Source organism: Lissotriton helveticus, chromosome 12, assembly GCF_964261635.1.
Source record: "Lissotriton helveticus chromosome 12, aLisHel1.1, whole genome shotgun sequence".
In the NCBI taxonomy this organism is placed as follows: Eukaryota; Metazoa; Chordata; class Amphibia; order Caudata; family Salamandridae; genus Lissotriton; species Lissotriton helveticus.
Genome location: NC_136073.1, coordinates 87,387,026 through 87,412,381, shown reverse-complemented (window position 1 = coordinate 87,412,381; position 25,356 = coordinate 87,387,026). Strand labels below are relative to the sequence as shown.

Here is a 25,356-nt window from a genome sequence, read left to right as displayed (position 1 = left end):
ATATATCAGTTTTAGGCATGTTGATTTGAAACTTCAAACCCATTTCGAAATGACACGATTATTGTGAAGTGTAGAAACTGTGAGAGCCGACGAGTGAGCATTAAAAACAATGATATCTGGCCGCAAGCATTCGAGAGGGCCGTGAGAAGTGACGGTGAAAGTGAATTTGCTGTACAATTGGTGTTTACCACTATCACAGAACATGAGGGAAATATATCGTGATGGGAAACAGAGACCTCCGTTGTTTTTGGCGATATTGGGCAGTTCGTCCATAAACATAGATCTGGGGTGTGGAGCCTTCGTGTTATTGACTTTTAGCATGCAGGTAATGATAAAAACCGGGCGGCGAGTGAAAAGCATGCTTCGAGTGATCATAAAACCTACATAATTGGTTTCTTCAACGGCACTACTTTAATGGTAACGTCTCGACGGACGGCTGTAGTGTCTAAAAGGAAAAAAGGCGGAACATTTAGCCTCGGTGACTATATTAATCAAGGCTTGGGAGTGAACTGATTTAATTTCTAATATTTACCAGACCACAGGATGAATAGTTGTCCTTGCAGTTAGAGAAAGAGCGCAATGGCTCAGATTGCGAACGGCTCAATGGCTGTGTCTGGGGGAAAAAAAAACGGGGAGGAATCAGTAGTAGTCCGTTTTGAGCCAATGAGTTAGCGTGGGGAGATAATCAGTCTCATAAGCAATGCCTTGGAGGGCAGGGAGTAAGACTTACTTGTGCTCCTTTTGCAGCGTGGCAGCAGTGGCGACGGATGGATGAGTGACTGGGCTGCCAAGAAGGCAGATAAGCCTTGTGGTTTTTGGAAATGGTGGAAGGACTACCCAGAATAAAACATGTTCCAGATTACTGGAAAACATGGCGGCCATTTTGGAGTGGTTTTATTAAGAGTCGTGGTGAAGGTGCCCGTGATAATAGTGCAAAAAACGGCGCAAGTGATAACGAAGGAATACAGTTCACAGATCACAGATTAAAGCATTAATAATAAGCATCACAGTAAAGAGGTCCAGTCTTCCTGACGGTTAAGTCCATTTCTAATACTGTCACATTTCAAAATCCACCGGAGTTCCTCTTTGTTGAGCAAGTGTGCAATGTCTGCCCCTCTGGGGGGTGGTTTAATAGTTGTAACTACTGTCCAAATGAGGTCTTTTTCATTGTGGCCCATTCTGGCAAAATGTTCGACCAGGGGCGCGTTTGGTGTTTGATATCTGATCCTGCTGCGGTGTTGTCCTATTCTCAGTTTCACCTTTTGGCTTGTTTGTCCTATATAGATAAGCATTCAAGGACATGAGATAGCGTACACCAAGTTGGCAGAATTACAGTTGGAAAAGTATTTTCGAGCATACTTTATGGTATTATATTCAAAGTATTGGCCTTCAATTGTCGAGTCACAGCATATACAATTACCACATTTTTTATGTCCTGTAAGAGGTGGAAGATCCCATGCATCATTTATAGTGGTTTTCAATTGTTGTTGAGGAAGAGCTGCCCTCACTAAATGATCTTTGATGTTTTTTGCCCTTTTGAAGGCGAACATTGGGCGCTCAATTGTCAATAAGCCGGCATTCAACACCGGCCAGTGTTTAAGCACACTCTTTCTGATTAGGTTAGACATCTAGATGTCTAACCTAGATGTCATAGAAATCTATATAGTGGCCAAGTGGCTCTAAGACAGAGCCACAGCCCGAAACAATGGGGGCTACCCGCGCAAATTAGTGCGCCGCTCCATGAAAAGGGCATGGTACTGCCCGAGGGAAACCCTCTTAGAGCCCAGACAAAAAACAGACCAAGAAAGACTAATTTGTGTCACCACATTTTCACCAGTGTCTAACCTAATCAGAAAGAGTGTGCTTAAACACTGGCCGGTTTTGAATGCCGGCTTATTGACAATTGAGCGCCCAATGTTCGCCTTCAAAAGGGCAAAAAACATCAAAGATCATTTAGTGAGGGCAGCTCTTCCTCAACAACAATTGAAAACCACTATAAATGATGCATGGGATCTTCCACCTCTTACAGGACATAAAAAATGTGGTAATTGTATATGCTGTGACTCGACAATTGAAGGCCAATACTTTGAATATAATACCATAAAGTATGCTCGAAAATACTTTTCCAACTGTAATTCTGCCAACTTGGTGTACGCTATCTTATGTCCTTGCATGCTTATCTATATAGGACAAACAAGCCAAAATGTGAAACTGAGAATAGGACAACACCGCAGCAGGATCAGATGTCAAACACCGAACGCGCCCCTGGTCGAACATTTTGCCAGAATGGGCCACAATGAAACAGACCTCATTTGGACAGTAGTTACTACTATTAAACCACCCCCCAGAGGGGCAGACATTGCACACTTGCTCAACAAAGAGGACCTCCGGTGGATTTTGAAATGTGACAGTATTAGAAATGGACTTAACCGTCAGGAAGACTGGACCTCTTTACTGTGATGCTTATTATTAATGCTTTAATATGTGGTCTGTGAACTGTATTCCTTCGTTATCACTTGCGCCGTTTTTTGCACTATTATCACGGGCACCTTCACCACGACTCTTAATAGAACCACTCCAAAATGGCCGCCATGTTTTCCAGTAATCTAGAACATGTTTTATTCTGGGTATTCCTTTCACCATTTCCAAAAACCACGAGGCTTATCTGCCTTCTTGGCAGCCCAGTCACTCATCCATCCGTCGCCACTGCTGCCACGCTGCAAAAGGAGCACAAGTAAGTCTTACTCCCTGCCCTCCAAGGCAATGCTTATGAGACTGATTATCTCCCCACGCTAACTCATTGGCTCAAAACGGACTACTACTGATTCCTCCCCGGTTTTTTTTCCCCCCAGACACAGACATTGAGCCGTTCGCAATCTGAGCCATTGCGCTCTTTCTCTAACTGCAAGGACAACTGTTCATCCTGTGGTCTGGTAAATATTAGAAATTAAATCAGTTCACTCCCAAGCCTTGATTAATATAGTCACCGAGGCTAAATGTTCCGCCTTTTTTCCTTTTAGACACTACAGCCATCCGTCGAGACGTTACCATTAAAGTAGTGCCGTTGAAGAAACCAATTATGTAGGTTTTATGATCACTCGAAGCATGCTTTTCACTCGCCGCCCGGTTTTTATCATTACCTGCATGCTAAAAGTCAATAACACGAAGGCTCCACACCCCAGATCTATGTTTATGGACGAACTGCACAATATCGCCAAAAACAACGGAGGTCTCTGTTTCCCATCACGATATATTTCCCTCATGTTCTGTGATAGTGGTAAACACCAATTGTACAGCAAATTCACTTTCACCGTCACTTCTCCCGGCCCTCTCGAATGCTTGCGGCCAGATATCATTGTTTTTAATGCTCACTCGTCGGCTCTCACAGTTTCTACACTTCACAATAATCGTGTCATTTCGAAATGGGTTTGAAGTTTCAAATCAACATGCCTAAAACTGATATATATTCCCTTTTTTCTCCCCCTATTTTCTCCAATCATGAATGTACGTGTCCTTTGTATAGTACTGTGACTTAAGGCATAGTGTAATTAATGTTTAAGACAACAATTGTCATTCTATGTCCTGATGATGATGCCCTAGATTTGAATACGGCATCGAAACGTCGTCGACCTCTGTACCCCCAAATGCAATATATGATTGAAATATTAATAATTGCAGTGGTGTGATGTAATGTAAATTTAAAATCCGTAACAACTGACTAAAAGTATACAGATGCAACCTTTGCTTTGCACTCTTGGCCACCAGTTTTTTGTTGTCTTGTCTTGTATTGTAAGGGTCACGGCTGTGCCCGCTTGACATTAAATAGTTCTCCCATTTTTTCAAACTATTTTTTAAATCTATTGAAAATAAAATTCTTGTCCAGCTGGACAAAAGTCATTTCACCTATCAAGTGTATGATCATTGTTTTGTCTGTTTTTACAGACCATTGCTTCCAAGAATAGGGACCACTGTCTTATAGAATATGCCTCGTAAATATGGTCAGAGTTTCTAATTTTATTACTACAATTCAAACAAAAATTTTAATTTCCCCAGCCGGACTATTTAAAAAAAAACAAAGATCAAGAGAGCAAACAAACAGTGAACCTGGTGTCTGCAGAAGCAGGTAACATTGCGTCCTGCTTTTAACAGCCTGGGATTTTTAACTTAGTTAAGTTTTCTTTTGTGTTTTATGGTTTTATTTTAGCAACCTTCTGTCTTTTTAATCCCTTATTTCACCTTTTGGCCTCCGGGCTACTCTTTGTTCTGCCGCGGCTTTCACTGGTGCTGTTTGTGAGGAGAGAGTTAGCCTGCCTTATAGGTGATGGTGACGTCTGCGGCCACCATTTTGGCAGTTGACGCTCTAGTTGATCATTGTAGTTATTCTCGGGCTCTGTTACTTCTATTTAAATCAATTCCAATGCAGACACGCAGCGTCATCAGAGGCAGGTAGCATTGCGGTATTTGGGTGGGTTATTTGGCCATTAGCCCTTGAACCAACCAAAATTTGAAATATCAAGGGGACATAGCTAGGGTCATCCCCTTCCCTAGACTTGTTACTGAATAGAGGTTCATACTTTTGCAGTGCTGCTGCTAAATAATATGGCCTAAAATTAGGGAGCCCCCACCCCCTCTATCTCTAGGGAGGCACAAAAATGAATTGGCCCTCCTATTACTACCATAGGACCAAATGAATCTAGCGACTGCCCTCTCAAGTAGCTTAAACCAGTCATTGTGTATCTCCAGGAGGATTGTTCATTAAATATAGAATAGTTTTGGCAGGATCATCATTTTGACTAGATTACACCTCCCCATTTTTTAGAGTTTCAGATTGTCCCATCGGCTGAGATTCTTCTTGATGTTCCCAATTATGGGGGCACGGTTTAGATCAGCTATAGCTTCGACCTTTGCTGTGATATTTATTCCTAGATAGACTGCTTCATTGACAATCCTGCTATCGAAGGCAGAGGCGCATCTGTTTATCAAAACCTGTGTTTTAGACCTATCCAATAAAAAACCTGATTGAGTCCCAACATTTTCAGCTATGACTTCCACAACACACAGCGCTCTATCAGGATCGGTAGTAATTATAGCCACATCATCGGCATAAGCCAATATCTTAGTGTCCCCCCCTGCAGGGAGACAGCTATAATGTCAATGGAGGTTTCCAGCTGTCTAAGGCGGGGGTCTAAATACGGTGTGAACAATAACACCCCTGCCTTGTTCCCCTTTCCTATAAAAATGGCTCAGATGCTTCCCCCATTATTCGTAATCGGGCACTAGTGTCGGTGTACAAAACCCAAACTGCCTAATAAAAGTTGCCCCAAGGCCATTAGCCTCCAAGGTCTTCCCAGAGATAACTCCACGACACCCTGTCAAAAGCCTTCCGCCATCAAGAAGAGCAACCCCCATGGGCTTCACAAGGACCTCTGTGGCATCGAGTAATGACATTTACCATTCCCCTCCTCTGAATAAAACCATGCTGCCTAGCTGAGACAAGATGCTGCATTACATTATTCAATCGATTTGCAAAGATTTTAGAATATAATTTGGCGTCGCTATTTAAAGTGCAATAGGTCTGTAGGAGCCAAGAGTAATATGGTCTTTGCCTTTCTTTAAAACAATAACAATATTGGCTGAATCCCAAGAGCCTGGTGCCGCAGCCCCATCCCTAACTTCCTTGAAAGCCCAAGCATTTACTGACAGACCTCTTTATAAAAAAACTTTGTAGAAGTCTGGATGTATACAGTCAGTTCCTGTAGCTTTGCTTGAAGGTAGGGCCTGAAGAGCCACCTGAAAGTCTTCCAAAGAGATATCCAACACCAATAAAAGACCCTCATCCTGGGAGACCCTCACTCTTGGTACAAAATCCAACTGTTCATTGTTTTTATTTTTATTTTGTTATTTATGGTTTAACTGTTTTTATTGAGATCAGATAGGAAAGGCTTACAAATATCTCCATGTACATTTTAGCTGTGAACCTTTAAGATGAAGACGTGCAATCAAGTAAAGCCCATTATAGACGTAGGTTCAGTGTTCAAGGTAAAATCAGTCAAGTGCTCGTACATGGTATGGAAAGGGTAAGCAGAAACAACGGAAAATAGAAAAACCCAACGCCCTATCCCAGAAACCCTCCCTCCCTCCTCCCTTCCAGTGCTCCCTGTCTCCCTTCTAATCCCCCCCAACCTCTCCACCCAACAGTGCCGAATCCGCCATGATCTACTTAACAGTCTGTCTTCCTTGGTTCCGTGAGCCTCAACAATCTAAGATATCGTCGACATGTGTTTTCCCGGAATTCGGTGGTCAAGAGTGACATAAATGGTTGCCACAGGTCATCATCTTTGTCTCCTTTCCCCGCCATAGTAAGTGATAATTTCTCCATTCCGAGCACATGCCATAACCGGTGCAACCATCCTACAAAGGAGGGTGTGGTGGGAGTACGCCAATATGTGAGTATGTTTTGTACCGCAGAGCCCAGTGCGATAGACATCTGTCTGCCTCTGCGGGAACGTAAGGGGTAGGTCAGTGAGTTAGGAAGACCTAACAGTATATAGGCATTTAAGGCAATTTTATATAGCGCAAACATTACCCGAAGGTGTCAGAGCTCTTTACAAAAGAACCAGTTGCGTTAGATAAGGACTTTGGATTACATGAGTTAAATAAAGAGATACAAACAGAAAAAATTGCAATTGTACAAGTTGTAAAGTCACTCAAGGAAGAGATACAAACAGATAAACTCTAAAATCACATTGGAATGGTAGTAAGTACAAAGGTCTACTACATATACTAGTGGTTTGAGTTACATATATACAAATTGCAAACTCACTCAGGATTACAGTATAACAGCGATTAGGCTTGGACAATTATATATTACATATTTACAGAGCAGGACATTTTTGCCATCGTTCAGTCAGGTGTTCAGGTATTGTTGCACTCAAGGGTGGTGGTCTTGGGTCTGGAGGGATCCCCGAGTTGGAGATGTCCATAGGGGTATGGTGGTGGGGGAAGCAGCATGCTGGATCCCCGGGCTGATCTTGAGGTCATGCTGGGCTCCATGTTGTGGATAGAGCAGGGCGCTCAAGGGCAGGCAAAACAGTGCCCCGAAGTGAGGTCTCCCGCCTGGCTCAAGCACCCGCAGTGAGGCCCCGGCAGGCCCAGCGCATCGAAACCGCTTATAGGCATTGTAAGCGGCCAGCGCCATGTTTAAGTCGGGCAGAGCGTGTCTGGGGGCCTCCGCTGCACTTCTCAGCCCCCAGGCTCCTAAACCTCAATTATGGGCGTTTTGTCTCCAGGCTGTCCTCTTCACTAAAAGGGGGGGGGTGCTCGCACTGGCAATTTGCAAGTTCCTACCGGCAGCAACTCCCCGAAGACACCTCCTCCTTCTCGGATATGTTTACCCTCATGCCTGTGCTTCTCTGTGCCGGCCGAATATCGTTGCATCCCACTGCAAAACACTGCCTGCCAGTTAAATATTCCCTGTGGTAGTGTTCTCTCCCTTCTTTCTTGTCTCTTCCCCGAAATTGCCATCTTGGGTTCAGGCAAGGCTAATGTCTTGCCTGTGCCCTTCTCTGGTGCTGTGCTGTGTTTTTCTCTGCAATCCCAATCGTCTCTCAGCCCTCTATATTTAATTAAGGGCTTTCCTCTCCCCCAAATCATAGCTGGCGACAAGTCCAGTGATCGCTGGATCTCTCCTGTAGCTTCTTTGATTGCATACTCACTCCCCGGTCACTCCGTGGCACACTGTCTCTGTAAGGGCATACCCAAGCGCCTTTGTTGCCGCCCCCGGTATCGGGTGTTCATGGGGAGGTTATGTGGTCTATTCTTGCCTCCAAGAGATCTGTCCACCCGGTTACCGATATTCCCTATAAAACAAAAAATTCCCTCTACGGGCGAGGTATCTCGGTTGCGAGCGCCACCATCTTGCCTGCGTCCATCCTCTCTGGATCTCCCCTGCCAGGCTGCTCACTCCGCTGGTGTTTGGCCATCTAGCACCTGGGGATCTCCTACAGGTGGAGCCTTATATAAATCCTCATAAAATTCACTGAAAGCCTCCCTGACCTTAGCAGGATCTGAGACTACTATACCTTGCATATTCCTAACCTGCCCTGTATGCCCTAGAGCCAGCTGCTGTCTTGCCCTAACTGCCAAATATCGACCAACACTTCCGCTATATTCATACCATTCCTGTCTCCTGGCCAGAAACCTCCCTGCAGTCTTCTCAGCATTAAAATCATTTAACATGCTTTAGTAATACCAATTGAATTCAATAATGGGGACAAATTGCCCCCACCGGCCACCAGGCTAATTAATTCTGTCTATATGAGGCCTAGATTTTGATAGAGCTCTTTGAACTGTTCTCCCCCCCTCTTTTGTTTAGCTAGGCTATACTACAGGGTTTCCCCCCTCACTGATGCCTTAAAAGTGTCCCAAATCATTCATGGGTCAGGGCTATACCTCTTAATATTGAAGAATCCCTCAATCCAGCTCTTTATATACTTGATGTATTCTTGGTCAGAAAAAATAGACCTCTCAAATGTCCATCCCCTCTCTTTCCTAATCCTATAGAGGAAATTCAGGCACAATGGGATTATAGTCCGACATCACCCTGGGAAAAAGTTCCACCTGAGCCTCCTTAAGTAAAGACTTGAAAATAATACAGTCTGGCAAACTTGCCATGGGGGGTGGAATAATAGGTATATCCAGGCTCCTGAGCTTTCAAACTGAGCCAAAACATCCGCCAAACCAATATCTCCTAGAAAAATTCACCAGAGACCTCAAAGTTTGCGGTTTGCGCCCCATGCTGGATACACAATTATCCCCAGAGACTCCTCCAGACCCGTTAATATTTAGGCACCACAATCTACATATGGTGCTGACCAGAAGGGTAATTCAATAGTTAAAAAATTCAATAAACCAGGATCGCCTGAATTTGTAGCATAGTCTGGGCATAATGTAAAATAACTGCTACCTGCTCTGCATTCCATTATTGCCCATCCACCATTCTTATCCACTGCAGTTCTCCCAGGCGTAATAACATTCCTTTTCACTAACATCGCTACCCCCTTAGTCCTGACATCCTGAGTTGTGTGGCAAGCTACCTTTAACCCAAGAGAATTCAGCATATTGCAATCATTCTGTTCTATGTGGGTTTCCTGAAGACAATACACATCTGCTTGTAGGATTTTTTGATCTTCCTGAACCTTTCTCCTTTTAGCACTATCATTTAGCCCAGAGATGTTGATAGTGGCAATATGAAGCTTAGCCATTACTCCGATGCATTATCTTAGTCATCCAGAATGCCCTACCACATTTAGTAGAGGCAATGTACTGCCAAAGAGAGCTCCCCCATTTATTCTCATGTACACGCTGTACTCCATCCTTTAATGCTACCAAAAAATCCGAAAAGTAAACACAATTTTGCTGCAATTTACATACCAACTTTTCAACATATGTCCCCTCCTCTTGGACCCCCAACCAACACCCCCTGGAACTCCCACCTCCCCCGCTCCCCTTCTACCATTGAAAGCACCCAGACCAACCAGGTCTGTGTGCTAGGGATGGCAAGAAACACCATAAGCTCCCACCGTTAGACCCCCTTCACACCCCTCATCCCAATATAAAACATAGTGCCTAAAGTGAGAAGAACCAGCCAAGAAATAAACACTTATTATGTCAAAGAGAAAAAAGAGGAAAAAAGTAAATAAATAAAGGGAGAAGATGAGGTATGCCACCCGAGAAAAGAAACCGACCATTATAAAGTCTAACCCGCACCTTCTTAACTAAAGCACTCGGGAGATCAATACATTTATTTTTTCAGCCAAAACCTGATCCAAATACTCTTTGGCTTGGATTTCAGAGGTAAAGAACTTGACAGGCCCTCTGACTATTGTTTTCAGCATTGCAGGCGTGAGCAAAATAGCCTCGCATCCAGCCTCTTGATAACGCTTGATTACCTGCTGTAAACGCCATCTGCGTTCCACTGTTATATGGCAGAAATCTGGGCAAATGAAAAAAGAGGTCTCCTTATATAGCCATCTAGCCTCTGGGCGAGCTTTCTCGAATACGGCCTGCCGCAGCATGACATTACCAAAAAAAACTTAGACGCTCCTCGTCTGCTTTTAATCTTTGCTAAACTGTGTATTTTTGTAACAAGCAAATGCAAACAGGTGTACCTTCTGGACTTCACATTCCCAGTCACCCCCTGTAAGGTCTGGAAAAGCTTCCCTTAGAAGGTCCTGGATAAAAGATTCAATGTTATCCCCTTCCAAGCCTTCCTCGATCCCAAGGAAACAGATTTTGTTTCTTCTCTGTTGATTCTCCAGATCCTCCAGCTTCCACATGGCATTGATTAATTGTGAATCATGAGCTGTTGTCTACTCTCTCATTTGTGTCAGATCAGTCTGCACAGCAGGGAACACCCAAAAGCAAAATGGCAATTGTGCAGGATCACCGCATCAGAGCTCTTACCCTACCACCCTGTGAATCACCCGTAGATTGGCTTACCTGCATGCGACGGATGAACAGACAGCTTGCAGGGCTGCCGGAATTCCAGCCGGATCAGGAGGAAGTTGCCAGCAGCGTTTTTAGGCGTTCGCCAGAGGAGCAATCTTGGCCTGATCAGCGCGCTGGCCACAAGGCTTGCTTGGTCTTTTCTGCAACGCCCTAAAGGTGTGGGCCGGCTTCGATGTAGGGAGACTAGGACTCGCCCGGAGGGAGAGAAGGGTGGTATCTGGCTCTCTCCTGGGGAAGGGAACTGCAGAGCCCGGTGGGATACCTCCCAAAATGACGGGTGCTTGCTTTACAGACTACAGCTCAGCCGCAGGGGTCAAGACAGGAGTCTCCCCCAGTCAACATCTAGGAGAATGCAGGTAAGCCCAATGAGTCCCGCGGGAAGAGGAGGAATATAACTGATCGTGTACAAGCTGGGGCCAAAGAAACAGCAGTGACTAAGACAGTGGAAGAAGTGGCGTTGACCCCTTATGGAGATAAATTAGCCCTCCTTCCTGCATCACCCTAGTCAGCTACCACAGATTTTTTCAAAATTAGGGATGGAGTGGGGGAATCAAATCTTTCAAGAACCCCTTAAAGAACTAGACTGTGAGAAACCTAAACAAACCCTACCTAATGATACGTCTGAGCTCACCTCAGTACATCTGGAGAAGAGTAAGGCGGTGACCGAAGCGGCAGACAATGGAGTACCTATGATCTGTTTAGCCAGCGCTTCTTCATCAGATTAGATAAGTGCCCAGAGAGATGACCCAGAGGGTCCTTGGGAAAGAACATAGGACCGCATGTGACTCTCAACCTAACTCCCAACCTGTTTCACTTAGTGGTGCTTCTGGGGGGTCGATATGTACCATAGGGCTCGGAGGGTCACTTGCTGCCGATATTATATCTGATGGGATGAGTTTTTTTCCACTCATGAAGGACTCCAATTCGGGAGCTTCTAATTTTAGCTGCACCGAAACAGAGGAAAGCTTATCAACTTCAGACTGTAGTACACTTGAAGCACCCAAGATTGCCCTTAAATGCCAAAAACATCAGAGGAGCTCTAAGGGCCATACTGATCCTCTGAAAAATAGGGGGAGACATGTCACTCGCACTGGCCTGAAGTGAGATTACTCCTATACAAGGATACTGCGATCAGCGGAGGTGGCACCTGCTCAGGCAGAAACTCCTCTTTGTGGTCAGCAGGCTGAAGGGATAGTTAATATAAACCCTTCTCTGGGCTTGATTCTAGAGTCGATCAAAGAACATTGTGCAGAGGCCCAGGCAGATGGAAAAAAGCCTGGCGGGCTACAAATAAATTGGTAGAAATGGTACAGAATGTAGGGAAGGCTTGTGTGGAGATCGGCGAGCGGCTTAACAGCATGGAACAGAGAACAACCCCTGCTACTATTTGTAATCGAAAATGTAATGAATGCAATCTAATAAAATTAATTCTCGGTGTTTGCCCTTACATCACTATAAATACCTATTCTTAAATTGAATGTAGTTCTTTAACAATTTAATTAGTAAATTCAAGTATTTACATTTAAATTACTTCCCAGTCTTTGCCCCTTACAAAATTACTTTTGAAAAACAGAATTCTAATTTTAAATTTAAAAAGATATATTTTCTAATTAAATTACTTGCCACACTTTGCCCCATATCAGTGTTTTAAAACCCTTTCTTACAATTTTTTTTATTAAAAATAAAGAAAGAAAGAAATACGATGTAAAGGTAATTTTTTCAAAATAAATTTCTTCCCCCCTTTGCCCCTATATAACTTTTTGATTTAGAACCAAAAATTAACGACATTCTCAAAACATTAATGATAATCTAATTTTCACCCATAAATAGAATGTAACCATGTAACTACATTATCTCAGATTTTACAACACATTGAAAAAAAAGCGGTGTAAATGTAAGTCCATGTAAATGACTCATTGTGAAGGAAACATACCCTTTACATTATTCAGATGTATTGTCACAGTTGTGCGTGTTGCATCAAAGCAAAGCCGAGTACTGTACCAACTAAAACTGAAGCTGATTGGCAGAGATGTGTGTATTGCCAGCATTGGAAGAGTAGGAGAGGTTATAGGTCATGATTAAAGTATGTGACTGTAGAGTCTGAATTCTGCTTTAACAAGAGATTCTGAAGTATTGGATTTTATATGTCAGCGTGAGAGCTTTATAGGGAGTAGAGGGCAACCTTTGGGATGTGATTAAGGCGCAGTCCTAGAGCTTTAGAGATGAATCTCAGACAGGATATCAGAGGCATTTATTATGTAACAAGTAATTTGATATTTTCTGTAGTACTTGGGTGCTAAGCCACACTGATGTTGAAGATAAGCTGTGCCCCTAGAAGAAAGCAACAGTCCTGGATGCCATAAGTCCAGTTTGGATATGGCATTGCCCATGTGAGGATGCCACACATATCACACTCTCTGGCACTGTAATACTCATTACTAGGAAATGCTAGGATGTATGATGGTGGTGATGGTGAAAGGAGGGAGTAAATTGGACTGGTTCATACCAATCACCATCGGACAGAGGTACAAAAGGATTATAAAGGGCACAATATATTAACTAGTTACTGTAATTCCTCCTTACCACCAAATATGCCCCAGTTGTAGACAATGATGCGGTGTTTCACTGTAGTTGTACTACTTTTAATGGGCCCCCAAGCCATAAAGTAGTGTATCATTAATATGGAGACAAAAAAGAGGTGAATCTACATTGTAACTATTGCTAAATATTATATATAATACCAAAACCTTCAAAACAAATGTCTTGCCAATAGTAATACATTTATTCACAAACCTCAAAAGTGATCTTTGCAATTTATGTTTCAATGCAGATTTTTGTTAGAGAATTTCCTGTGGTTGCAGGCCATGGTGTTTGCCTTTGAGGAAATCAATGGGAATCCTGATATATTACCTAACATCACCCTGGGCTTCTGGATCTATGACTCCTGCGCAGTGGTACAACAAGCAATCGAAGGGATCCTCTGGCAGCTTTCTGGACAAAAGGCACCAGTTCCAAATTATGAGTGCTGGAGGAGTCGCCCACCGACAGCTATTATAGGTGATGCAATATCTACAAGTTCCATGCTTATGGCACATATTCTGGGCCTCTACAGATACCCCCAGGTGAGATACAGTAGCAATCTCTTCACTGTAGTAAGAAATCTGTCAGACTGTGTTTAAATGAACGTACCAGCAGATGAAGTATTATACTATGATAGGTCAGTGTTCAGTAACTTGGTTGCTGTAGGGGAGGACCTGCTGAAGAAGAAACAACACCTGTGGGACTAGTGATACATTTATTGCCAGTGGCAAAATCAATAACTGGTTTGAATAATTTCCACTTATAGCATTTCTGCAGCATTGACCCCTAGTCTGTCTTCATCTTGAGAGTTTGTTGAAAACAGATAATCTAGATTTTAAGGGACAGTTAATGGTTATGATGTTGCCCCTATTTAACCTGTCAGAATATGTTTGGGTAGTACCTCTCACCATATTGCGGATGCATCATTTGTGCACTGTGGATCAATGGCTGTAATGCAATCACCACCAGAACTATAGAGCTTGCCATTGAGATACTAATACAGTGGACAGTAGTATGGCATTGTTTGTATGTATTTATTAATTATTGTAAATTGTTCTGTAATGGATCACATGTTATGAAAATGTATCATTTACACAGTACAGTTATAAGGCTGGGGTAGCTCTGGCGCACTGTCTGGGTTTAAGGCTACCTTGCCTAGTACGTTTGGGTGGGAAAGGACATGTTTATAGTGTATCCGATTTGGAAAACATGTGTCAAACATGAAGGTTGGAGGGGGCTCCATTCATGTTGCTGCAAATATGGTCTGTGTATGGGCATGCCAGTGAAGCATAAGTGTGCAAAGGTTCATCATCGCAGACCTTCTATTCACCACCTAACTCAGACCTCTACTGAACTTCAAAAAATTATAGGAAATCTTTTTTGCCCTGATCAACCCCTATTTTTTTATTGATAGTGGTGATTTTGAAATCTGAAACTGCCCTTGGCAATGCTAACCAGGCCCAGGGCCAGTGCTCTGTCCTAAAAAGTATATGGTGTTTTACTATACTTATATTTGGCTATGACACCTTACTGTAAGACCCTAGTGTATGATAGAGCAGGGAAGTTTAAAGACCCGTGTAGATTTAATGCACATACGTATGCACTGTTGTGGTGACTGATGTCATTTTAAAGCCAGCCCTAAAATGAAAACTGTGCCCAAATTTGATGTTGGAATTAAAAGTACTTTCAAAGTCTACTTCTACTTTTTTATTCAATATAAATTGCCCCTAAGGCATGCCTTAGGTCCCCCAAGTGCAGGATAAAAAAGCAGGGACATTGTAAAAGATAGTTTACATGCCCTGGTGAGGGAAAACTGCCAAAGTCGAATTCCGGATTGTAGTGCTGCTTTCGCCATAAGCTAATATTGGGAGGCTTTATTAATCTTTAATAAAGTCTACATTTTGATTGGAAATAGATATCAGTATCAAATATTAGGTACAATAAATCCAACAGTTTGCCTAGATCACATTTATTATAACTATTGCAGGAAAGTAGTTTTAGAACTAGCTTTTCCCAAGTTGCCTAAAACAGCCCTGCAGCAGCAGCGTCTGAATAGACATCCTTTGACAGCCTGAGTCAAGCTGCTCCCTGATCTCATGTGAAGAGGCCCCAGGTTAATTTAATAGAACCATCTGGTGGGAGGACATATGCTGCCTGCAGGTGCCAAAACAGGAAGGGGCCTGTAGAGATAAACTGGTCTTCAAAGGGAGAAACCCAGAGAGCACAGGTACCTGGCCCACCCCCACATCCTTGATCCCCAGCCAGATGGGAGCCTCTCTAATTTAATTAGGAGAGGGGCTAGAAGGGGAGTACACGGAAAAATTAGACACGCCATTGAGCTGAGCTAGCCAGACCTTAACAACAAGGAGAGATCTTCTCATTTTTTTTTTCTTTTTAGTTGTGCAATCTGGGACAGAAACCTAATTGATTATGGGTGCCCACAACCTGCCAGGCAAGAATTTGAAATAATTATGGGAGAGCTGCAATGCACCTCATATCCCTGCCTGACGACATCTTGAAAAGAAGCCCTGCTGGACCCTTTGACTGCACCTGCTGAACACTCAAGGCTTTACAACAAAATAACATTACTTGTCTTAAAGGATAAAGGAGTGGACTCCCTAATTTACAAGAGGCAGAAAAGTGCTGGACAAAATAACTGCATACATATCATACACAACAAGGACAACACCAGCTGACTTGGATTTTACTTGGATTGACCCGGTGCATTCTGGGAGTTTGACTCCCAGACCCAAGAGGAAAACCAGAGCTTCTGAACATTTGCCTGATGCTGTGAACTATTCTGATTCTCCATGAACATTACAGAAGTAGATCTGAAAGACTGGTAACTTTTTGCCAACTTTTGAGAAAAAGCTCCATGAGAAGACCAGCACTGATAATGAGTGTCAATCTGGCGTCGTCAACCCGCGACTCAGCCTGACAGTGCAGGTTTGACCTGCTAAAATCTCCGAAGCTCCTCACCAGCAATGACAAAAACAAGATCTTCAGGTCTCTCTGATCCATTGCACTGGGGCAGGCCGGTGTCGTTGAACCGAAAGCCAGATCAAGACTCAATTGCAAGATTTCGAGAGAAAAAGCTACAAAAAAGTTACTAAGTTAGAAGGTTAAAGCTTAACCAGGCCCCACTGCTAGTCATATCTGACCTTCACTCCATTGTGAATTGCCAGAAGCTTTTAATTTGAAACTGATCCAGCATGATCAGATAGGTGCGATTGGCGCTTTTCCCTTTTAAGCACTAGAAAACCCACTTTTATATTTAAACTTAATAATTCTTATCTCCTGGTTACCTACATTGGAGTCTTGTCATTTTGGTGTCATTTTAAAGATATAAATATTCCCCATTGGTATAAATCAGTGTTGGAATTCAATTCAATTCAATTCAAGTATTTATTGTTTGTTTAGTTAAAATCATTACAAAGCCCCCTAAAAAAATGGAATACATATGCACAGGCGACTAGCATTATCATGCAATAAAAAGAAGATCAAAATGCATCACTATTTTATCTCACAAACAATACATCGCTATAAAATTCAAATTGTAAAAATAGGGGCTCATTATGATCGCGGACGGACTTGAGTCCGTCCGCGACCATAGAGTAGGAGGGAACCTTCGCATGGCCTGCGGAGTTCCCTCCTGTCCAATTAGGATGTGACCGCCACCCTGGTGGTCACATCCTCTATTTTTAACATTGCGGCGGGTGCGGCTTCAAGCTGCACCCGCCGCAATGTCAAAAATGCATACATTGCATTTGTATGCAGAAAGCGGCAGGCACCGTGCGGTGCCTGCCGATTACTGCATACAAATGCAGGGAGGTACCATAGGTACCCCCCATGTGCACCCCCCACCCCCCTTTCACCCAGGGGGCCCGCAACGGGCCCCCCGCAGTGAAGTTACACATGCTTTTCCACGGCGGAAAAGCCGCCGTGGAAAAGCATCTCTTTTACGCCATCCTAATATGGCTGGCGGTGTCTGATAGACACCGCCAGCCATGTTACAGCTTTTCCGCCGTGGTTGTAAGTCAACCGCGGCGGAAAAGCGGCGGACTGAAACCAGAACCCACCAGCCATCTTAATGTGGCGGTGGGTCTTTGGTGGGTCCGCAGAGGATTTTCCGCATCCTCCGGGCCGGCGGTGGCTTCCGCCGGCCCGGAGGATGCGGAAAATCCTCCATCATAATGAGCCCCTTAGTACTTTAACAGTTTTAAAACTCAAGTATCGAAAAAATATTTTTTTTTAAACTAAATATACCCCTTGAAAAGGGTGTGGGGGTGATTTAACATGAATTAGTATTTAGTCTTCATCACATTGCAATAGGAAACTATTGACAAGTTTCATGAATTTGACTCCTTGGCAAGCCAGGATACACGACGAGCCCTCCAACCAGCGTATGACTGCTTGCCTGCTAGACCGGATGTTCAGTTCATTAAGGATAGGTTTCAGGTACTGTCTCCTTGATATTTGGATGGCTGGACAGGCACATAGTAAGTGGATTAGGGTTTCTTTTTTAAATCCACATAGTCGACAGGATTCTGAATTAAAAGCTGGTTTCCATGAGGGGTATCGATCCTTAGAGTCATGCACGCCCATTCTAAACTTTAAAAAGCTCGTTTTTAGATATGAGCTGAAGTGGGCAGATAGATAGGCTTGTGGCTTTGAGAACCTGTATGATTTTATAACTGTCCTTCCATGCCGCCTCCTGGTGAGTTTTATCCTCCAGTAAAGATTTCTTTTTGGCCGCGACATTTATTATTTTGTTGAAGGATTCTCTATCCATCGCTTTGTCCCATGCTGATGGAAGTTCCATCTTAACCAAGGAGTACTCAGGAAGCTCCCCCAGGAGTTTGGCATTTCCTGCTCCCTCTGCGCCTTAATTTCGTCCCAGCATAGGCTGTTCAGAGTGCCCGGGTCGGAAGAGCGGAGAGTGTAGCAGAATTTTATAAAGTTACTCATTCCCTTGTATTTCTGATGTTGGAGACCAATTCCAATCTGACCTGGGCAGGCGAGGCACATTTCGGCAGGTCATAAACAGCTTTATAAATTTACGACTGTAACTCATTCTGTAGGTGCAAGTCTTTGCCACACCAAGGGGCCAAGCCATAGGACAAACTTGGTTGGATTTGGGCGGCCATTACTTTTAGCAGGTGCGAATAGTTCGGGCAGTCCATTTTTTTACGTATTAATCTATAAGCATAGATCAGTGATTGGGCCTTAGCTTTGAGGGCCAATTTATGTTCTTCATGAATTGTACCCTGCCCGATTGTTACGCCCAAGTATTTGTATGAACTTTTTTCTTCAACATTGACCATCCATTGGAACTTTAATTTTTTGCTATCAACTAGGCGGACGATTTTGTTTTCTCTTTATTTAGCTCCAGCTGTTACTTGTCCAAATAGAATAACAGATTGTTTATTGATCTCTGTAACCCCACTGGGGTTTGGCTCAGCAAGACTATGTTGTCCGCATATTATAGGATTGCAACCGGTTCGTTAGCTAATTTCGGGGGATGGCAGTCTGGTTTTTCGATGTATGGAGCTATGTCAAATAAGTACAGGTTGAAGAGGCTGGGGGCCAGGACACAGCCTTGCTTCAGGCCGTTTTGTGTGTGGATACTTGCGGTGGTGTTCAACCCATTTCCCAGCTTGACTCTTGTCCAGGTATCAGTGTACAAAGTAATAATGGCGTTAAGCAGTATGTTCGGCAAGCCCCATCTGTTGAGTTTTTTCCATAGATGACTCCTGCTCACTATGTCAAATGCGGATTTGATGTCCACAAAACAGGCGAACAGGAGGAGTTTCCTTCTTTGAGCTTGTTCCGTCAAAAGTGCTAGAGTGGCAAGGTTGGATAAAGTACTCATACCGTGCGTAAATCCTGTCTGGAATTTGGGAATGATGTTTTTTTCCTCCATCCAACCTTGCAACTGGATTAGCAGGCACGAAGCATACAGTTTTGCTTCGACGTCAATCAGTGAGATTAGTCTATAGTTTCCCGGCTTACGATAATCTCCCTTTTAAAATATGGGGTGGATGATAGTCCCCCTCCAGGAAGCCGGGATGTTGGACTGCATATAAATCACGTTGAAGTCTGGGGTGAGGATGGACGACCACATCTCTGGGTTATTCCTAAAAATTGCGTTCGGTATGCCGTTTGGCCCAGCCGCTCCCTGAGACTTTAGTTTCTTTATGAGGCCACTTAGCTCTTTCACGTTTGTCAGGGAGTTTGGCTAATTGATGAGTGAATTTGATTGAGATGTGATGCCTTCTGCAGCGGCCGGAGAGGATGAGGCTTGGATTTCCTTCTGTTCGTGGTCTGGCTCTTGGGGTAAATGTTCACGTGGGCACTCCATATATCAGCACCAATTCCTGCCTCTTGCTGAAGAGTTGGTCCAGATGTTATTGTATTTACTATGCCCCAGAAATCGCTACTGTTGGATTTTTTACTGGCAGATAATAGTTGCAGCCAGATGGACCCTTTATGCGCTGTTTTTGCTCTTTCCAGGTTCCTCCTGTACGTGCGCCTTAGTACGTGCAACTTTGCTTTTTCTTGTTTTAGACCCTTTTTTGCTGCACGAGGTAGACGTCGCACTTCTCTTGCGATCTCTCTTTTTTGCATTTTGAGGTCTTGATTGAACCACGGATCCCTTCTAGTGGCTTTTGTTGAAATCCCTCCTGTGGAAACTGGAAAATTAAATACCAAAAACTCGGCCAGTCGCTACCAGTGGCGTTCGTGAGCATGCTCTAGTACGGGGCCTTGGTTTTCTTTGAAAGCCTTGACTTTCTCCTGAATTGATTGTGGGGCCACTCCTCGCCATTTTAGTTTACGAAGATTGAATGTTTCAGGCGGCTGTATGATGGTATTGCACTTTTGAGCAATCTTTGTTTTGTTCTTCAGGTTCAGAGTCAACGGGAGGTGGTCACTTTCAGCTCGTGGTATAATTCTAAAGTTGTTAATTTGTGAAAGCAGGTTATTGCTGAATATTATGAAGTTTATTGTTGAGGCGACCTTTCCGCTCAGATATGTTGCCGCGGCTGGTGAATCCCCCAAAACTTTACCGTTTATGATTGTCATGTCGAGGGCCGCTAGTTTGCACACAAGCTCGGTCGCACCCTGAGAGGATTTACTGTTTCTTCCCCGATCAGTCATTAGAAGGTTGCTGTTAAAGTCGCCTGAGATCACTATTTGAGTATTCATGTGGCTTTTCTGCAATGATTTTAATAACTTTATTAGGGTTAGATGTTTGCCCTCCTGCTTTTTTCTCTCCGGATGGATGTAGACGTTGATTAATAGGAGTTGTCTAGTTGGTTCCTTGCTGCTTACCTTGATCACTTGAATCCAGTTTGCCCCCGTATCTAGTTCTTCCGTTGCCCAGTTCAATTTTTGAGTGATGAAGGTTGATAAGCCCCCTCTCAGATGGCCGTAATTTGAATGTCTTTCTGCCAGGCAGTGATGGTCAATTAAACCAGGTATTGAGCTTGCCCCCATGATCCATGTTTCTTGGAGCAGAATTATTTGTTGTTGCATAAGGAATGATACGGTTTCATGGTCTTGTCCGATGTCCCTGAAGCCGTGCACGTTCCACGAACAGAGCGAGATATTGGCTATTTGGGCATCTTCCATTGCTAATGTTATACTTTTTCTTGCTTGGTTAGGAATACTTATTGTTCAGCGTTCTTGGGATCCAGGACCAGTCCTTGAGTTCCTGTAGGCATCCCCCGGTATTACCAGGGCATTCACTTTTGGGGTGCCTATTCTTGCAAGAGGGAGCTACCGGGGAATTGGAACGCGCACCACGGACACATGTGGGCTTGAGTTTTTCTGGGCTTATCACATCATTTAGTTTTCTTAGAAAGGGGTGTGGCTACCTTGGGCATTGATGTGCCTGAAGCCTAATGCCCCATGCCCCAAATATTTCACTCATAGCAACTATTTTGTCCACCAAATCTTTGGACGACCAAGTTGTCAGAGACTCCTTCACTCCCCTCCCAGTTATTTCCTTAAATTCCACTGAAGTGAGGTCACACGAATGAATTCCTTTTAATTCAGGGATTTCGTGAAAGAGTTTCAAAAGGTTTCCACTATTTAGTGTATCTTGGGTGCCTTTTGACGAATATTCCGGGATGAAAGACAGTTTCTGTTCATACTCATCTGATTCGAACTTGCTTTTCGTATGAAGAGGGTACGAGTTCCTTTCTTCCACCGTTTGATGTTAAGATTTGCGGGATGTTTTGACCACATTCTCGTTCATACTCTGCCGTGTATGTGGTTGGCACCTCTAGCCTGGTGTTTGGTGTTCCTGATGATATTTGGGCCACTTTCCCTGTTCGTGGCACCACTTGATCCTGGTGATGAAGCTTACAGTGGCGATTCTTTCCGCTTATTGTTACGGCGATAAATTTGGGGAGGTTTTGAGGGTTAAGGGACGTTGAAGCATCCAACATTTTCGCCGCAGGTTGATTATACTTTTCTACGTCAGGCCCCGTGTTTGTAACTGCTTGTTGAAGTGCGCATTGTTGGATACTTGCGCCTTTGCTGCTCCTTGGGCTTCTATTTCCCACTGATTGCTGTTTTTTTCTATATACTGCTTCACCCTCTTCCTTGTCATATGATGTTATTTTACCTTTTTGCTGCACGGCCAGGATTGCAATTTCGATGGCTTTGTCCTCTAGTGGTGGGCTTCCGGCGCCTTGATTGGTTTGAGGGGAAGTTTGAGGTTTGGCAATATGGCTGAGGCCCTGACTCTTTGAAAAGGAGGACTGAATAGAATGAACTTGGTCACTTTCAAGGGTTCCAGCCTTGGGCAAGGAGGCTAGAGTTTTTTTCTTTTCCATGAGTGTTTTTGCTGCAAAGAGTGGAAATAATTTGACCGGGGCAGAGCAAGATTGTTTGTTATATTTAAGCCTAGCCTTCCTTGCATGCTTTCTTTCCCGTTTTGTAGGTTTGACTCCCGCCATTGCTGTTGGCTGGAGGGCCACTAGTTGTTGTTCGCTTTGATTTAGTTGTGTCCCAAATCCTAAATTAGTTGATGTTTCGTTGGTGTATTTTGGTCCCTCGTTGTTGGCTTTAGGGAGATATTCAATTTCCTCTTGAACGACAGGTTTTTGAGATATTCCATGGCACAGTGTTGGAATTGGGTTGTGACTTTTTTTTATTTACTGTTTTGGTGATATCAAATGGAGGTAGGGCTGTGAGCACGGTAAACACAGTGATCTCCTGGCTTACTCTCAACGTATCGCGGACCCCTCTAATTTGCACAGAGAGTAAGCGTACACACAATCTCTTGTCAAGCGGTGCTCCCACCTTGTTTTATGTAATTAAAACCGTTAATGATTTTGGTGAAGCTCACCAGAGCCTCGGGTGCCGGAACCCAAAACTGGCGGCCGCATAGCATCACACGCCTGTGTTTCTCTCAACTCCGCATACCAGGAATAAGCGCATATACACTCTGCTGATAAGCGGGACTCCCGACCCTGATTCATGCAATAAATATATTTAATGATCTTTGTGAGGTTTACCGGAGGTCTGCCGGTTCGGATGTCTGTACCCATATGTATTTTCAGACTTATTCATAGATGACGATCGTAGTCCTTTTGATAAATCATAGCTTTGTATATGATACAGTAAGTCCAGATGTCAATTTGTCAGCAATTGTAAAATATGCCCGCGAGCTGACTAGCAGCGAGAGACATGGACAACAACTCCTCTTGAAACTTGGTACGCCCATTTCAGCCAGAACTTGCCTTTCCCTTTGACACCACGGCCGTCAGGAGTCATTTTGCTGCCTTTTCCCGGTTCTGCAGACTACAACCCTCAGCTGCCTGCACGCCGGGCTGGGCCACATTATTTTCATTTTTCGGGCAAGAGGACATTTAGTTGTGTAAATATCGATTAGGTGTAAGGGTATAAGTTGTCAGTTATATTTTGTGTATTGTATAGAGGGGCCCTATATTATGAGTAAACGTAAATCTTTCAATGGACGGGGGTAGCAGGGACATTAGATGCCTTTCTTATTAGGGGTGAGTCAGCTTTGATACATGAAATACAGCTTACAGAGCGCAGGCTTTCATTGGAGCCCCAACTCCTCCATACTCGCTCTGCAACGACTACCCCTGTAGCAAATAGTACCCAGGTTCCCAATTTATCTGTGAATGGCTCTCCACCACCCTTGGCAATTGATTTAGATGATAATGATGCCCCGAGGTCACAGAGGCTACTAATAAATTGCACAGACCCACTGTGACCACTAGAGGACAGAATGCTAAATCTAACGCAGGCAGTAGTCCTGCTCCCCTATCCAGGAGAAGAAAGGGGCAGGGTCTGAATAAACAAAGTCATATCTCAAAAGGCCAGGGGGGTAAATCCCAAAATAGTGGAGAGAGGAATTACGCAGGAGAATAATACAGTTGTGAAGGATACTGGGCATATAAATTCAATCCCAGCTCAAGATCAGGAGGCTATTTGGAAAAAGTTAGAATCTACTGTTTTATCCCTTTTGAATCCATTAAAGCATTTACTCACTCAAATAGAAGGGAGACTACTCAATTTGGAAAAATCTGTAAATACTGTGCCTTCGACTCTGCATGCTCCATGTGAATGTTGCAAAATGCACATCCAAGTATAAGTAAGGTCCCTTTACCTAATCAACCTGATGATAACTGTGCGAGTGTTAGTGCACCGCAGTATCATGCACCACCAAATTTGGAAAGATTAACAACTCGCCTAGGGCTGGGCCATCAGGATTAAGTGCATCTCAACCCTCCGTAACCCAAATAGAGCAACTACGCCATAAACAGGGCACATGTGTAGGGAAAGAGCAGTTGGTGAATGTCCCAAAGCGGGTCTCCCTAGGAAGTGAAGCCCATATCATGAGCAATAGGGGTAAGAGTCCAAAGAATCAAGGGCACCAAAACATGGCCTGAGGAAATATGTCAGGCATGAGGAACTTGCATCTCTCTCCAGAAGTCACCCCGTATACAACTGTTTTGTATAATATTCCTTCCTTACCATTGGGCGAAGTTGAGCATTGGGCAACTTTAAGAAACAAGTCTGTGCACTTTTTAAGTGCGAAGACAGGCATAACTAACAAATTGTTTATGGAGTTTAAGATGGCCAGGTGCATTGGCTGGGCTGGGAGCTCTAATAAGTCATTGGAGGCAGATTGTATAGTATTAACCTTTAGCTTGGTTAAAATTATACTAAAAAGGGCGGGAACTTGGCCCGTCAGCTCTAATGGGTTAAATATTCTACCTCTGGGTTTCTTTTACCAACCACACAAGCTCAGACAATATCCCTTAGAGGGAGCACATTTCCTTGGGGCAGGACAGCGAAGGTATGCAGTACCGACCAGCAATCAATTCAATGTCTTCAATACTCTAGAAGATATTAATTGACTATTCTTATCGGCTCAGCATTTAAATCAGGCTGATGGGCTGGTCGAGAGTAGCGGACGGGGAGTTTCAGAACAGGAGTGTTGTTTAGAACCAACAAGCTCAGAGATAGGAGTAAACACGCATCACTTAGAATGGGAGGCACAAGCAAGGGGAAACATAACAGGGTGTGCGGCCTCTTTGTCTGCACCCTGTAAGCATTTCACCCAATTATCAATGTCAACTTGCAAACATAATTTGAATAGATCTAGGTCTGTTTAATCTAGCCCCATCGTACAAATATGGCAAACTTCCTTGCAATGTTATTTCCTGGAACATTGTAGGATTGTGCACAAAGATAGAAAACCCAGTATGGTCTGAATTTATCCGGAGTTGTGATAATTTATGTTTGCAGAAACCTGGTCCATAGAACTAATTCATATCAATGGTTTTAAAACCCTTGATACCCACGCAGTTATGGGTTTAGGGGTAGACCAAAGGGTGGTCTCTGCACATATATTTCCAATAAGTTGGCAATACATAAAATTGACTGGCACTTGGGGAAAAGATATTACCAAGTAGTTAAACTGTCCCTAAATGCCAATCATTGTGTGGTTGTAGCTAATTTTTATAACAATATCGCTCCAAACAGACTTTCCCAGGTATTAAAAAACTTAGCTGGCGATCTGAATTCCATCAGTAATGTTAGTCCAAAAGATGTCATGACAATCCTGGTATGAGATTTCAATTGTGCAATGTGCCCCTCTGGGGATAATAGAATACGCAGCTTTTTGAATGAAAAAGGTCTGTGTAACACTCACTTTTGTCATTCAATAGCGGGGGAGTTGTTTAATGAGATGCTTGCCAGCACTGAATTGGGCTTTGCGAA

At 43.6% G+C, this 25,356-nt stretch overlaps 1 protein-coding gene across 1 annotated transcript in view; it reads left to right on the top strand.

The window, feature by feature from the left end:
* The first annotated feature begins 13,356 nt into the window (after positions 1-13,356).
* The window catches only part of LOC144798758 (extracellular calcium-sensing receptor-like), a 92,679-nt gene continuing 80,679 nt past the window's right edge, over positions 13,357-25,356 (top strand). The window contains exon 1 of the mRNA XM_078669778.1: positions 13,357-13,631. Within this exon, the coding sequence (XP_078525904.1) occupies positions 13,374-13,631 (258 nt within the window). The 5' untranslated portion in view covers positions 13,357-13,373. The remainder of the gene's footprint in view (positions 13,632-25,356) is intronic.